This window comes from Planococcus citri, chromosome 1 (assembly GCF_950023065.1).
Source record: "Planococcus citri chromosome 1, ihPlaCitr1.1, whole genome shotgun sequence".
NCBI lineage: Eukaryota > Metazoa > Arthropoda > Insecta > Hemiptera > Pseudococcidae > Planococcus > Planococcus citri.
Genome location: NC_088677.1, coordinates 30,326,579 through 30,342,371, shown reverse-complemented (window position 1 = coordinate 30,342,371; position 15,793 = coordinate 30,326,579). Strand labels below are relative to the sequence as shown.

At 32.7% G+C, this 15,793-nt stretch overlaps 1 protein-coding gene across 1 annotated transcript in view; it reads left to right on the top strand.

Annotated features, from left to right (window-relative positions):
- Window positions 1-15,793, top strand: part of LOC135831282 (nucleolar protein dao-5-like) — a 64,477-nt gene that overhangs the window by 946 nt on the left and 47,738 nt on the right. Inside the window, exon 2 of the mRNA XM_065343653.1 lies at window positions 1,374-1,831. Coding sequence (XP_065199725.1) covers window positions 1,672-1,831 — 160 coding nt within the window. The 5' untranslated portion in view covers window positions 1,374-1,671. The remainder of the gene's footprint in view (window positions 1-1,373; window positions 1,832-15,793) is intronic.

The following is a 15,793-nucleotide window of genomic DNA, read 5'->3' as shown; positions in this document are numbered from 1 at the left end:
AAAGATCTAAATTAAGTTTTCTATTTTCTAATAATTAACTACAGGGTGCCCAGAAATATCGTGAATCCCAAAGAAAGTTTTTTATAAAAAATATAGGTTGGCAACGTGAAATCGATGCATGATTGGTGGAATGTTATCACCTCAATTTAACAACCAATCATGTGCTATCATTATCATCATTCAGTGTGATCAACCGAAACATTTAGCAGAAAACTTTTTTAGGGGTTCACGATATTTCTGGGCACCCTGTAGTCTGAAAATTTTTTTTGAACCCCTATTTTTACCAACCTGCTTCTGATTTTGGTTTGAATAAAAATAGGTAGGTACATACCTACTCGTTGAAATTTTACACCTTTTTATCATTCACTGCACCTTTTTTTTTACAAAAATAATTTTCAATGACGAATAAAGCAATTGTTAAAAATTCAAACAATGTAGAATTCATTATTCGTGATTACGTTCGTATTGTTTTAAAAGACAATTCGTCCAATATGCTCACAGCTTTATTCTACAAATTATGTAATAAGAAATCATCAGCAGGCTACAGAAAAAGAGAAGATGGTGTTCGTTATTGTTTCGGAAATGATACGTGTGTATGTATATGAGCATTACGTTGATTGTTATAACTCAAGTGACAGTTATAAATATTAAAAGTCTGCACGAGTATCCTATAAGGTGGGATAAGCTTACTACGATTGTTATTCTGTGTTCGAAAAACTTATTCCGAGTGTTCGAGTATGGCACGAAGCAGACATCAAGTTGACAATTTCACGTTTTGCATCACCTACACGTCTACGTAGACATCGTCAGCGGTCGAGTGTTTGAAATCGAAAGTGTAACCTATTTTATGATCGCTCACTGTACCGTGAAAATTTTTCAAAAATGAGTCTCTTACTCGAAGAATCACACAAGAAACACAGTGAGCTGATGTGCAACAGAATGGACGGATACTTGGAACCAGAACCAGGCAGTAACGAAATAAAAAATAGAAATTTGTCGTCGTGTATAGTACCGTAGCATCTCAACAGTGATATTAAAACTCCATTATGAAACAACTTCGATATTCTATTCGATGATTTTTCACCATGTAGAGGAAGTAGCGAATCTTGCACCTTGTCAAGTACATTATATTGCACTCATAACATCATCGCACATGTTTAACCATTACGAGAAGTGCCAATTGAAATGTATACAGCAATCTAAGTGCATGAAATACGTTTACTAAAGCAGGAAACTCTACGTAAAACGTACAATTTACCATATTTTATGCGTAGTATAAGTATATATACCTACACTATGAAAACATTTCTTCATTTGTACCTACATATAGGTGTTTACGATTCTAATCGGTGATTGTGCTTTGATTTTTACAGATTTCAATGTCGATCGTTCGATATCGATGCAATGTTCCAGTATCGCATGAACCAAGATTCCATTCCAAGTTGAGTCAATCGTGTAATGCTGTCTGGCTGTAAATTTTGAAAAATTTGATATTCGAGTCGCACCTTTTCGTCATTTTACTCCCAAGTGCTGATGTTTCGCGTACCAGTGAATATTGTTTTCGCAGCGTCGCGTTTCTAGCCAAGATCGAGGAGTGAAAAATAGCGAATTTCTTAGTGCTTTTTTCGTGTTTTTACGTGCCGATAAAAACGAGTTTTTGCATCGTATACAATGGCTAGCGACGAAGAGAAACTGAACCCGGCGACTACTCTGAAATGCGAGGAATCCGCTCCGGGCATTTTCTTGCCAGTTTTTCTCACTTTGGTGGTAGTCGTAGCGGCCATGCTAATAGTCTACTTTTTCTGGAAATATTACTGGAGGATAAGACACGGTGAGTTTTTCAATATACACAACATACTACACCATGTGTTATAGTATACCACTTGTTGTTGTTGTACGAGTAGTCGAGTAATCTTCATCGCGAGCTGCTTTAGATGAGTTCGGTGTGATTCTTAGAAATTATTAGCGATTCCGGAAACCATCATCGGCTTACTGCCGGTTCAATTTTTCGATATCGAACAATCAAAAATACGATGGCGTATTTTTGCTGTCCTGCCGCTGCTCATCGCGTGTAACTTTCTAAATTCATTAGTGAAAGATGTTCCGAGAGTTAATTTCTGCTCGAGTCGAGTATTTATCTCCTGTTATCAATTTTTTTTACCAATTGACGAAAAAAACTCCGATGGCCGTGAATATTATGGCGACTGGATGCGTCTCAGCTATATGGCTTTGTCGTTTTTATCTTCGAGTTGCCAAAAATTAGTCCGTTGTTTGGCTCGTATCCATCGTCCCATTGATGATTTCCATTTCATCGTAGGTAATTGTCGTATGAGTGATGTTGCGTAACAGTTGACGGTTTTATGCGAAAATTTTTCACTTTTTACTTTCATTTTTTTTTTTTCTAGAAAATATTCCCTTAGCTAAATTCACGCAATGTTTGTTCGAAATCGAACCTTGAAAAATACACCCTACCTATTTGTTTTATCTTCCTGTTGCGATTCGAAATCAGCTCTGTGATGGAATAAAAAAAGTCAATTTTTTTCAGCACCTGAATCAAGGTCAAAATTGAAATTTCCATTCCATTTCTTCTCTCTTTTAAACATAAAAATGACTCATTGAGTGGATAGAAAAGACGATGGATTTGAAAAAAAAAGGAGTTTTTCAACTTCATTAATAAACATTCAACAATCCAACTTTCCATACAAGGTATCCTAGCCGACTTATCAATTAGAATAATATCGCTAATCAGCTCCATTAAGAAAACAGTACGTAAAATTCTGAACAATTAAGAAAGAGAAACATGCTAATTGAAAATGTGCGAAAATAAACCAACACCGACGAAAAAGAATCTCTTCAAATTAAATAGCAAAAATCTCCACTTCAGATGTCTGTTTTTTTCACGATGAAAAAACTAGATGATGAAGTGTTACATTTTAAAGAAAGCGAGAAAAATACACCTGCGTTGAAATTTTTCAAAGTTTTAGGTAATGTTTGTTTACGGATGCTATACATTTTAACTAGTTATGAAATTATTTCATTTCCTTCCTGTGTCATGTTTCCTTTTTTTCATCTGTATCGTGAATGTACATACTCAACCTGGGAATATTTTTCGGTTCCAATTTACCTATTTTACGAGTATGTTGAAAAAAAATCAATCTAAAAAATTAACTTTTCATCAAACCGCAGTAGATAAACGCTTAATTAAACTTCCCACCGAATATTAGTAAATTGTAAACATCTTTTAAATGTGCACTAATAAGTAATAACCCGAAATTAACAATGTAATGTTTATTACAATGCAACTTTCAAACCTGCTTTGTTGATATATAATTGGCTCATGAAACATGTTAGCAAGTCACTAAATGACTAAAATGCTCTTTGGAAATAATTTCAACTTGTTTAGCGGTGGTGTTTTTTTTTTCGAATCTGAGTAATTTGCAACCAATTGCGGGTAATTTTTCTCCAACGTGGAATTATCATTGCATTAAAATCAAATTTTATGACTTAACTCGTACCTGCCTAAGGCCTGCTGCTATCTGCTCGGTGAATTTTCACGAGGTACTTTTATACTTAGGAAGTCGTAAGTGAAGAATGCTATGTAAGGTGCTATATTTGCGTGATTTTTATTTCTTGTGACTTTTCAAACATGTGTGTCCTTGTATAGTAAACGTGTAAAGAAGGTGAACAGGTTGGATACTTTACTTACACTTACACGGTGTGGTCTTCTGTTAATCATGAAAAATTCGCAATATCCTCACTTTTTTTTGATACAATGATGTGCACAATACTCGGATTATACCTACGTTCGTTAATGTTCCAGACAATATTGTCTTCTTAATTAAACAATATACGAGTAATACTTGAGCCGTAACAATGCTTATAATGCTTAGTGCAGAGTTGAGGAAAATTTCAGCGATAAATTTATTTATGTAAAAGAGATTGCGTAATTTGATGAGATTACGATCATTGTAAATGGTGTATTTGATTTGCCCACGTTCGGATTGTTTAACACTTTTAAATATTATGCAATCAATCGGACGTGTTGGGAGGTTTAATAAAATGTATACGAGGTGTACGAAGTGAAAATGTCTTTGTTGGCTTCGAATATAACTTTCATTTTCAAGTGCAAGGGGTTTTAAAAATTGGATGAGGGAATGATTTTGCAGAAAAATTTCAGTTTTGTGCTTAATATTTTGTCTCGAAGTGGCAATTGCGGTGGAATTCGTGGTTCAAGTGGCTGAAATTAATTCCAAAGGCTCGTCAGTTTGATTAAATTAAACAGGTATTATTCAAAACTATTAGTGCTGTTTTTTCTCGCAATTGGTCTGTTGAGAATATATCGGTGGTGCTAATAATTGGTGAAATGGCCAACCTACAAATTATGTTAGAGCTTTAATTAATGAATTTTTCGATTTTCAATTAAATAGACTGCATTACTTATACTGCTTTTTTAAAAGTAATTTCTGATCTAATTGCTCCCTGGGTGAAAATTGAAAAAGCTTAATTCGTTCGATACAACTGATACAAGAATTTACGAAGTTGCTGTTTGAATAAATGATTTTCGTTTCGACGGAAACCATGATTTGGGACGATTTTAAGATGAAAATTACGGAGAATTGAATCGTTTCAAACCATTTTGGAAAATTCCTAAGCAGATTTCCTCAAGTAAAATAAATTGAAATTTTTAATCAATTTTTTTTTTTGAAGAGGACTTTGATGCAATACATATTTTGAAGATGATGTTTGAAATTGAAACATAAATCATAAAAAGAGATTTGGCTGCGATCTTTTGAAGTACATATCTATCAATTACTCAGTAATGTTACCATTTGACTCCCTATGATTATGACTGGCTTCTAGAAATTTGATTTTGGCTTCCGGAAATTTGAGTTTTTTTAATCGATTAATTAAGGGTAAAGATACTTGAGGGTATGACTCTGAATTTTTTCAATTTTTTTGACATCAAAAATACCCCAAAATTTATTTTGAAGACCTCAAATGAATTTGTAGAGGGTCCAAAATTTGGAAAAAATCAAAAAAATTTCAATTTTCAGTGTATTTTCCATTACTGGTATTTTTTTCAGAATTTTTCGAGTAGTGATCGCTGCTCCATTTTTCCCCTCATAATTATAACTTGAGTTTGGACCAAAATTCGTCAATTTTTCAATTTTCTATTTTCATTTAGAAAATTGAATTGCGCCAATTTGGGAACATTTGAATACCCTATCGCAATTTCAGCGAATTTGGAAATCATTGATATTTTCCTATCTATTGATTTTTATCAAATGTGATTATTTTCCAATTTGGAAAAATGTCCAGTTTTACTTACGAATTTAAAAAAAATTAATTCAGAATATTTTTTTCTTTAACGAATCTCTTGGTTCATTTGAAAGTTTTGCTCCAGTTCGAGGACGAGAGGGAACAGAATAGAGACAGCAGCTGCCCAAAGTTTCAGATTTTCATCTGTTTATCAATATTTGCTTGAAATTTTTTTAAACAGTAAATTCAAAAATGTTTTCTGCCTGTAATAATTCCGATAATATTTGATCTTTATGGTGTTTTTGCAACTTTTACATTTTTTTCAACGGGTTTTTTGAGCTTTTTTTGTGAATTTTTAGGAGTAATATTTTCAAATTTTGTTTAGTCGATGATTTCGTTGTCCATTTCATTTGGTTAAAAATCATCAACTCGTGAAAAACCTCAAATTTTTCAGTAACATTTCAATTTCACAATTTTTTTTTGATTTGTGTGTGTAGATAAGTAAGAACAATTTTTTTTTAAATTCTACCTACTCGAAAATGTTTTTTGAAAAATTTCTAATGAGAGCAGAGTATGATTTTGGTTCCACATTTGGCTTTCCCTGAACTTGTAGAAGCCTCAGCCTCAGTTGAATCTAAACTGTGAATGACAACCTACCCCCTCCCCTCCCCTCCCCTCCAAGTCTATCATTTCCCCAGTGATTTTTTTTTTGGTTGCTTATGAGTTTTTTTTGTCCATGAAAAAAAGTATCTCAACTGTAAGGAAAAATTCTCGAAGCGAACAGAAAAAAAAATCGAGAAAGCATTCAAGAATAAAAATACATCACACTAGGCAATATTTCAAATTCTGGATTTCATTTTTAAATTTTTGACGAATTTAAAAAAAAATTTATTTAGTACATTTCCGAAGAAAAATGAAAAAAATGTCATAAAATTGAATTACAGAGCTGAAATTTGGATTAATTTCTCAATTTTGGTCTTCTAAATGGATTAATGAGTCATTTTCACGTTTTCAAAAAATTGATAAAAGATTTTTCAGTTCACCAGCAGCCAATAAATTTTGCATATTAACAGCTGTGGTCATCTTTTCGATCAATTCAGCTGACTGAAATCCATATTTTCGAGAATTGAAGAACTCTAACATCTGTTGAAGGTCCCAGGATTGCCCAAAATCGTCGGCAATCGATCTGAGAAATCAAAATTCAGAAGTAACCAAATTTAATTAGATTTTGATTTTATCGTAAAGAGATATGCCAAATTTGAATGTTTAAAAATTCTTCAAAAACAAAGCAATTAAATTCAGTGTTCAAAATTTTGCTCGGAACTGTATTTTTGTGTGCTCCATTCGATTTTTTTCCTGTCTGGTTCAGAAAATTTTCTGATGGCTGTCAAATCTCACTTGTATGGATGAAAACACCTGCGATTTGTCCATGAAAAGAGTGCTTATGATTAATCATAAATCACCCATAATGTTTCTGAGGAAAGAGGGTGAGTCTAATCAGAATTTTGATTTGACTTCTCCATTTTGTGAGTTCTCTTTTGATCTGAATTCATTTTTTAGAAAAAATAGGCAATGTTTTGGTGGTGGGAAGGAGGGGAGAGGAAATGGGATTCAATATCTATAGAACGTTCAATTTTTTTTTGGGGGGGGGATTACTATCAAGTTTCTCTGCTCATTCGCATTAAAAAAAATAATTTTCAACAAGCTGATTGAATAAAATCATCGATGAATTTTTTAAAAGATTTTCCCTTTCATAAATTTTTGTTCACTTCAAGCTCCAGAATAATCATTTATTACGCAGAACCGTATCGAATTCCAAAAACTTTGAACATTGAAGTGATTTATTAATTTAAAAGGTGTTCGAAATTACTCTAAACTCAATTAGGATGATCTTTTTGGAACATCCTGTCAACACCTGGCTAATTTATCTTCTTCACGATTCTTTCATTCTTAATTTTTGGCGAAAAATTAACACTTCAGATAATGATGATTGTTCAGCAGGTGGTGGAACACATTTTGTAGATTTTTTGCAATTCTCGTCCTAATTTTCGAAAACCGTATTCAACTGCATGAAGATTTCATCGCTATTACAAATCATTTCGATAAAACTGTACTGTACCTACATCTTGGTTTGTAATCGTTTCTCTTTTTTTGGTCTTTATTTTCGCAACCGTATTACGAGCAGATTCTCTCAATTGCGCCCTCCCTCCTGCTCCGGCCCCGTGGCTCATCTCACAATCAGTAATATAATTCCATTAATCTTGAATTTAACGACCCAACATTGTTCATCTTCATTATCGTGACTCGATACACGAACCTTAGCGGTGAAAAGTGAAAAAAAAATTAAAATCTCGTAATTTAACAACAAGACGCATTTCACTCGATGCCTTGTCGGCAATATACCTTACCTACCTCCAGCTACCGAAGAAGACTAAATTTCTGCGCTCGCTCATTGTTGACCACGAAGGTAATTACGAGATATCCTTAAAAGTACTTAGGTACATCAAGTCTATAGCGCTTCGATTACTGCCCCCCTCCCTGCTTCAATAAGCCAGAAGTTATCAAATTAAATTGTAATTAGAAACGATCCTGTTTGGTATGGTATAAAGACTAATGAGATACACGTAATGCACTATGTATATCGTAGCTTTGAAATATAGGTAGGTAGGTAAGAAGAAGACGACTCCAGCTCTATAGAGATGGCATTAGATGGGCTTGGTCGAGTTTGGCTTCAGATCTGAAGTTGGACGATGCATCTCTCGCGATGAGATACAAGGCGAAAAAATTATAGTATACAAATGACCTACGAATGCAAGTTTCGGTGACATTTGAATATATATTTTTAATATGGTGGCAATCGACGATTTATAATACGCGAACTGCATAGTCGAAAAATACAGGAAAAAAACCGGTCACGTTGTGAAAATACTGCGTATCGAATCCGGTTCTTCTACATATATATTAATTAAAATATAGGTACTATTTCCAGGACATTAACACCATTGTAGATGTTAGGTAGGTGGCATCTAATGACCGAGAGAAGATCACGAATACACAATATTCGAATGTCAACGTTGCTATATTGCTATAGCCTGGCAGAGTTTTCGAGATTGGATTTATGAAAATTGCTGCACGGTTATTTTTATTCCTATTTTTGTGTATTTTTCATTCACTTCTACTATAAATTTTTTTTTCTTCAATGGAAAGCTTCGGTATTTTCGGTTAATAAAACTCGTTCGACGATAGGCTCGAGAGTCAGGTGGATGACATTTCCGGAATACTAAAAAGTTAGCCAGATTGTACGTAGAAAAAAACCCACCTTTAGTTGCGTGGAATTCAAGTGAATGAAAATGAAACCAATATACCAACGACCTTATAACTCGCTTCATTATTCTTAACCTTTATAGTTTGCCTTTTTGTTATAATTGATTGCAGATTTTTTATTCGACATTTACCATAAACGCGTACCTCTACCTACGTATTCGGATTATGTAGCTTTTCTATACGCTCGTAAGTCGTAAATGACTCGAATGACCTAATTTTTCACCATCACAATAAGCATATGGTTCGAAGGGTGCAAAATTTTCTCGCTTATGAAAAAAAATTCCCATTTATAATGTATCCGATTGTTTACATTTGTAAATACTTCATAATTCAGCGAACGTGTAAGCATTAGAAACGTTTTAAAAATTAACGTATTTTTCATAGTTGTTAACGCTTCAGAGGTTTTGCATTCCTCAGCATTCACGTACAGCTACAGTAGAGACGTCGGCGATGCGAGCTTAGGCATGTACATGTTTCTGTATAATATACGTTAAGAATAAGAAACCATCAGTGATTCTTGTATATTGCCTTGTCCTTCTCCTTATGTACCTACTCCTTGATATGATGTATGTTTCAATTACTATGCAACCTCCCCCTTATTTTCAAAGGAATTTCAAATAGAACCGGTATATTAACAATGCTTTGGAAGCGGGAAACGTGGTTAAATTCAACGTGTATCTTGAAGTACGTACCTATACCTTAACTTGTTTCAAATCCGAGTGTTTTTTAGACACCTGTAATGGGATGAAATTAGCTATTAATGAGACGCTTCGGTGAAAAGTTTCGGATTATTGTATATTGTTGGAAACTCGAGCTATCAAGATGTTTGGTTTTTTGGCCCATTGTGAGATAGTCGAACTAGAAAGGTCGAAAAGTCACGCAAAAGTTGCGTATTCAACTTCTGTAGCTCAAAAGTCGATGTTCGGAGTTTTCAAGGAAAGCTCAGCTGGCGAATTATTTAGAATTATTACGGTTTTAATTCCAAAATCGAGTATTTTGACGCTAAAAATTCTGAGAAAAAAATGTGAGGATAATGAATGAAGGGAAGAAAAGGGAGGTATAATCTTTTAATAATTATGTTTGTTTTGATTTTTGGATTTCGTTGAAAAGAAATATGGTAGGAGAACAGAGTTCTCTTCCTTCCAAAAAACGTGTGAAAATCCAATACAGCCAAATTGTGAATTTTCTATCAATTAATTAAATACAAAAAAATGACGTATCCATTCTCGTATGTTTGCCATTGAGATTGTCTGAAGTATACGAGTACATACATACGACATTCTTTTAGATAGAAGTACTACAAATACACATTTGCGAAAAATTTACTCGTGCTGCAGATTTGAGTAGTTAGTCGCGGAGACCTTGGATATTGTCGGATGTACCTACCAAGTACGAGTATTTTATTTCAAAAGAATGCCGATGATGAATCACCCTATCAATCTTGCGAGTATGCAGTACAATAAATTTCCCATAAGAAAAGAACGTCGTTCGAGGAACTGAATTGTAATTGAAACTCGATACTTAATAAAGTAGCGATTATTTATCAAATATGGATTGTTTTGATAGTCCACAATGCACAATTTTGTATGTACTTACGTTTGCAAATTTTACCTTCAGTATTTGCTGAGTTTCGGTTTGATTTTCTAGCCCGAGTTTGATTTGATTTTTTTCTGGTATTAGAGCATCCATTTTTCATACGTCGGTGATTTTCTCATTATATGTAGGATTTTGAGAGAATGAAATTTTCATCGAGAAGAAGGGAGACGCGAATTAGAATTTTGTGAATTGAATGCAAATTTTATGAATATTTTATCATTAGAGCGTTCTGCTTCCTTAAATTATACATCTGGTCGACTTCTTCTCTTTCTCATATTTTAACTTTTTTGAAGGTCGCTGCACTTTTCAAATTCATTCTTTTGATGGATTTTTTTGATTCTGTTCCCGACGGTTTTGAAATGAACGTTATTGTAATATTTTTGTTTTATTTTTGTAGCTGAGGAAATTAGCTTTTTCAAGTTTTTTAAATTACATTTCGTTTTTGTTTTATATTTTATTGAAAGTGGAGTATTGAAAAAATTATTGCAAGTATCTTAAAATTCGAAATATTGCGAAAATTGTCTGAAATGTGAAAATAATACCCGATCAAATTACTAAAAAAAAAATTGGCTCAATGTGGCAAAAATTGTTGAAGGTGGTGTAAAATTTAATTTAGATATTATGACCAGTAAAATATTGCGAAATTTAGGAAAAAAATGGCAAAAATTGTTGAAATTGTTTAAAAATTGTTATAAAATGATCACAAAACTTGATAAAATTCCGTGAAAATTTGTCCAAAAATGCTAAAAAGTTTGTACGAAATGGTTATTTAAAATTTTTTCCAAGATAAAAATGTCATAAAAATATTAGGTACAAAAACCTGCCAGATTATAGTACATGCAAACAGGCCCTTTTTTGTATTTTTCCTGGGGGGGGGGGCGCTAGATTGGTTGCAGTCTCCAATTTTCATACCACCCCCCCCTCCCCACTGTGTTTTGAGAAAAAAATTGAAGTTCCTAAATGATTTTTAAAATTTTTTCATTGTTTAAAAACATATTTTTGGAAATCACTTTTTTTGCTCTTCAAGTAAATGTTCCATAATTCAAAAATTTCAATGTGGCAACCTTGATAGATTTTGTATTTGGATAATTTTGACCTAAAAAATAAATTCAACATTTTTTTTAAAAATTCTTTTATTTTTTTAGTTTTTATGGCAATTTTTCGATATTTTCGAACTTTTCTTTGGCGTGGTCACAAAAAAACCCCTGTCAACAAATCGCTCGAAGTTTTAAAAAATATTTGTTGATAAACTTGCAGATTCTTGTGACAATTTTATGACATTTTTGTCTCAAAATAATTTTTAAACCTCAAGTTTTACTACATTTTTAACATTTTTTTTTTACAAGATTTTATCATGTTTTATGATTATTTTAACAATTTTTGAGTAATTGCAACAATTTTTGTCCTTTTTTTCCTAGGTTTTTGACAACTTTTACCTCCTTTTATGCTATTTTAATAACTTTTACTACATTTTTACGCTATTTTAATAATTTTCGCAAATTTTCAACTGTATCGATTTCGTTTCAAGATACTTTTGTGTTATTTTGATAATTTTTTAAAACAACTTTTATTCAATTTTCTTGCAGTTTTATTAGTTTTTTCGTAATGAGTAATTTGCACGTTACTTCTCATTTTAAGTTACTTTTGTGAATTTTCAAGTATATTTTGCTACATTTTGAAATTATTTTTTCAATAGGATATGCAATCAAATAAAATTTTACTCTACAATAAATCATTTTTGGGCATTTTTAATACCTACATATTTTGGAATTCCCAGTATCCCAGTACAATTTTTTTAATAATTAAAAAATGCTAAATTTATTCAAAGTTGTGTTGACGACTTCTTTTTTTGTGATAAGTATTGGTTGTTATTGTACTTGATAGATTTTTCCAGGATCTATTTTTTTTAAAATGTTATTTAATAGCTTATCTATTTATAATTAAAAGATCTTTGAAGAAAAACATACTTCCAATCGCCCAGCCTCTCTCAATGAACCTTTTTTCGTGATTTTTTTTTTTTATCTGTTCCTTTTTCACTCTAGATATGTCAAAGTATATTTTGAAGAAAAAAAATTAAAATATGTATTAATAACAAAAAGTCAACAAAAGTGTTGACTCCTCCAAAGTAAGTAATTATCAAGAAAAAAAAACAAACCAAAATACTGAAAAAGTGATGAAAATTTTTTTAAAGCAATACAAATCTTGTTGAAAATTTCGGTCAGTGCTTAAAAAATTGAACAAATTTTTCAAAATTCTCGTTAATGTTTCAAACCGTTATCAAAATTGTCCAGTGTCATGAAAATCCAAAAAACATCCACTCTGAAATTTTCCAAATTTTCATCACGAATTAAATCATTTTCATGTCATTTAAAATAATTTAATCTCTTGTTTTCTGCAAAAAAAGTCCATCTTGGAATAAAAATCTAAAAATTTGTTTCCGGTTTCCACGTCAAAATTGACTAAGATAGGTAAGTATGTACTATCCCCTGAATCGATTGCCACTATTTTCGAGCTGATCTTAATAAATCTCCGATGAAAATTTTTTAAAAAATTGGAAGAAAAACTTCTACTAGAGCTTTGAGCATTCACAGCGGTCTAAAAAAATAACCTCAATCAGTTTAGAGGACGGATCTTAGATCTAGAATTCATTTTTAGACCTTTATCTCGAGATTTACTCGTTTTGGCGTGAATTAAGATGTATTGAAAGGCCGTTTTCTTAATATTTGAAAAATTCGCCGAGTATCAATACATCAAATTCGATTGCTCAAAATTTGACTCTGATGCAAATTTCAATTTAATCGGCTGATGGGCTTTAATGACCATATGTTATATGATGGACACTGTTTTGCACCAGTTTAGTTCTACTGGTACGTTACATTGACCTACCGTCTCCCTTCTCCTCTTTCCCTCGAGAAAGCATACATCCACAGGCGTTCCTTTATTTACCTCTAAAGGTTACTGATACTGTCAAATGATTTTTTTACGATATTTGATTTTTTTCCTTATATACCCCTCTGGTTAAATCTGATAAATAATTAATTCCATCGCATTTCGAATCGGACTAATTGATTTCTGTTAAATTATGTCGATTTAATACAGAGATAAATTAAATTCGGCTCGTACGTTGGTAAACATACAAACTTGTAGAATGTACCTTACCTACTCGTAGTACGTATTTTAGGTGAAAATACAAAATGAAAATAGTAGTATTGCTTCGAAGAATAGGGCAAGGAAAGAAGGCGTATTAGGAATGCTACTTCCCGAGGCATTCGCGCATTTTTTTTCACTTTCTAAGCCTCTGAAATAGGTAAACATATCCTATGGCAATAACCTATAACTCGATCGATACATTACTGGAATCGTTGCCAATATCCGAGTATAAAATACATATTATAGGCTCTGTTTTGGGAAAAATTGTATAGGTATTTCGATAATTTAAAAAACTCATGCTCGATACCTCATACAACCTTGAAAATGGCATCTGCATCTATGGCGGAAATTTGCACGATAAACAATGACAGAGCCAGAGCGTTATTTACTTTTGCGACGTTGCGAGTTTTCAGAGTTCATCTTTCGAATACATAAAAAATTTTGGAATAAATCCAAATTTACAAATTAACCTATTCCAGAGAGTACGTATGCGCGACATCCGGCGAGGAGGTGGTGCAGGAGATGCGGGAGAACGTCGCCGAAGACTACCTAATTCTTTAGACAGCGAAACCAGTTTGTTTGAGAATTTTTTACAACCTATTCCTTTATTGAGTTAGCGTTCATTCTTCTTTTTTTTCCTCTCCAAAGAATACACCTGACTGAAAAAGAATGGAAAAAAGCAGTGATTCTATCAAATGTGACTTTTACGACAACCAAGAAATATTTGTACCTTTACGGTGCTCAAATAAGACTTGAAAGAAGGACAATACGTAGGTAAATGCGATATGGTTTCACTTTTATACGGTTTTCCAGTATTGTATCTGTTCTATAGTCCTGTATACCTTACTATACTGTGTTAATAATACGTTTTTTTTTGTACCATCGAGGTTTTTATAGTACCTATGTGTATACGAATAACTGCGGATGACTGGTTTCCGGCGTGCGGCGCCGAGTTCCGAACTCGTTCCAGGGATGAGACTAAAAACTTTGTAGTCGCGTAGTCTGAAATTAGACGCAGAGCATTCCATCTCGCGGAGGTGGTTACTTCTTCTTCTTCTCCTTTTTTTTCCCATTTGGAAAATACGTGAGTAACAGACTGGTTGTTACCTTTGATTAAGAATTTCCTGTCGAATACACTGCTGAGTGCTGAGATCGTTCGTCTTCTGTCTGTGTGGCTGTTTGGTCTTTGGCTCTTTGGTTCTGGCTCTGGCTTCGTGAAGAGAAGAGAAATTTCGATGTTTGAAAGTGTATACGTAAGATGGCCTTTTGTTCAACAAGTGTTGGAATGCGATGATTGCTGAATGGATTGATTGGTAAAGGTACATATTCGATTGCAGATTTCAGCACACGATATTTCGGTTTGTTTACTTATGTGTGTAGTGTGTTCGGTAAATCCTTACTGGTTTTTTATTGGGTGAAGATGATGCAATTCCAAAGGTATTGAAGTTCTCATTAGAATCGCTTCTTACGAGGATGAAATTTTTTTCCAGCTCGTGCATAGAGTGTCCCAAGAGAATTGAACACACATTTTTGAAATCAGTTTATCGATTTTCCACTATTCAGTTTTCCGTGGTTTTACAAAAAAAGCAAATAAAATTGGTCTTATTTTGATTGAAACAAATATTGAATTCAATTTTTTGAATTTTTTACCATTTTTATATGAGTTTAAATTTGGCTCATGAAAAACGTGAAAATTTCATCAGGTTGATTGTTGAAATTGGATTTACATTTTAGACCTCATGAATCATACATATTAAATCACGACAGTTTTTTGACTTTCGAAAAGAATTTTTCGATTTGAAAATATTTACGAAAAAAGCAAAGCTATGATAAATTTTGGTAGCCAAACTCAGATTATCCACTCTTGTGCTTCTTTTGATTTATTTAGACGACATTTTTAAAAATCTGCGACTGTTGGTTAAAATTTATATTTTTTCAAGCATTAATTTTTGAAGATAATCATAACTATTTTCGTCAAAGTCAAGTTTTTTCAGTTTGGAAAAATGCTTTCACCACAATCATGTAACTCAAAAAAAAAAATCAAAGATTTTTAATTTTTCTGAAATTGCAATAAATATGATGTTATTTCGAGTGGATATTTGTCTAGACATGAATTTAGGACACTTGGGTGATCCGGAAAGGGGTTCAGGAGCTCCCAAAATCATGGAATTCAATTTCCTTCGTAAAAATGATTACCTAAACATAGAAAAAATTGACAAATTCAGGTTATAATGGTGTAGTTGAACGTTTTTCATGATATACTGCGAGAAATTTTTTTTAGAAAAAATTGACCAATTTAGGCTGGAAAAATCGTGAAAAAGGCAGTTTTTTTGCGTTTTTGAAGGTCTTCCATCCGTATAAAAAATTCTGAAAAAAATATAAGTTGTGCACTTAGATGAGATACATCATATTATATTTTTTTCATTTTTGCACCTCTGGAAGAAGTGACCAAAAATGCCGTTTA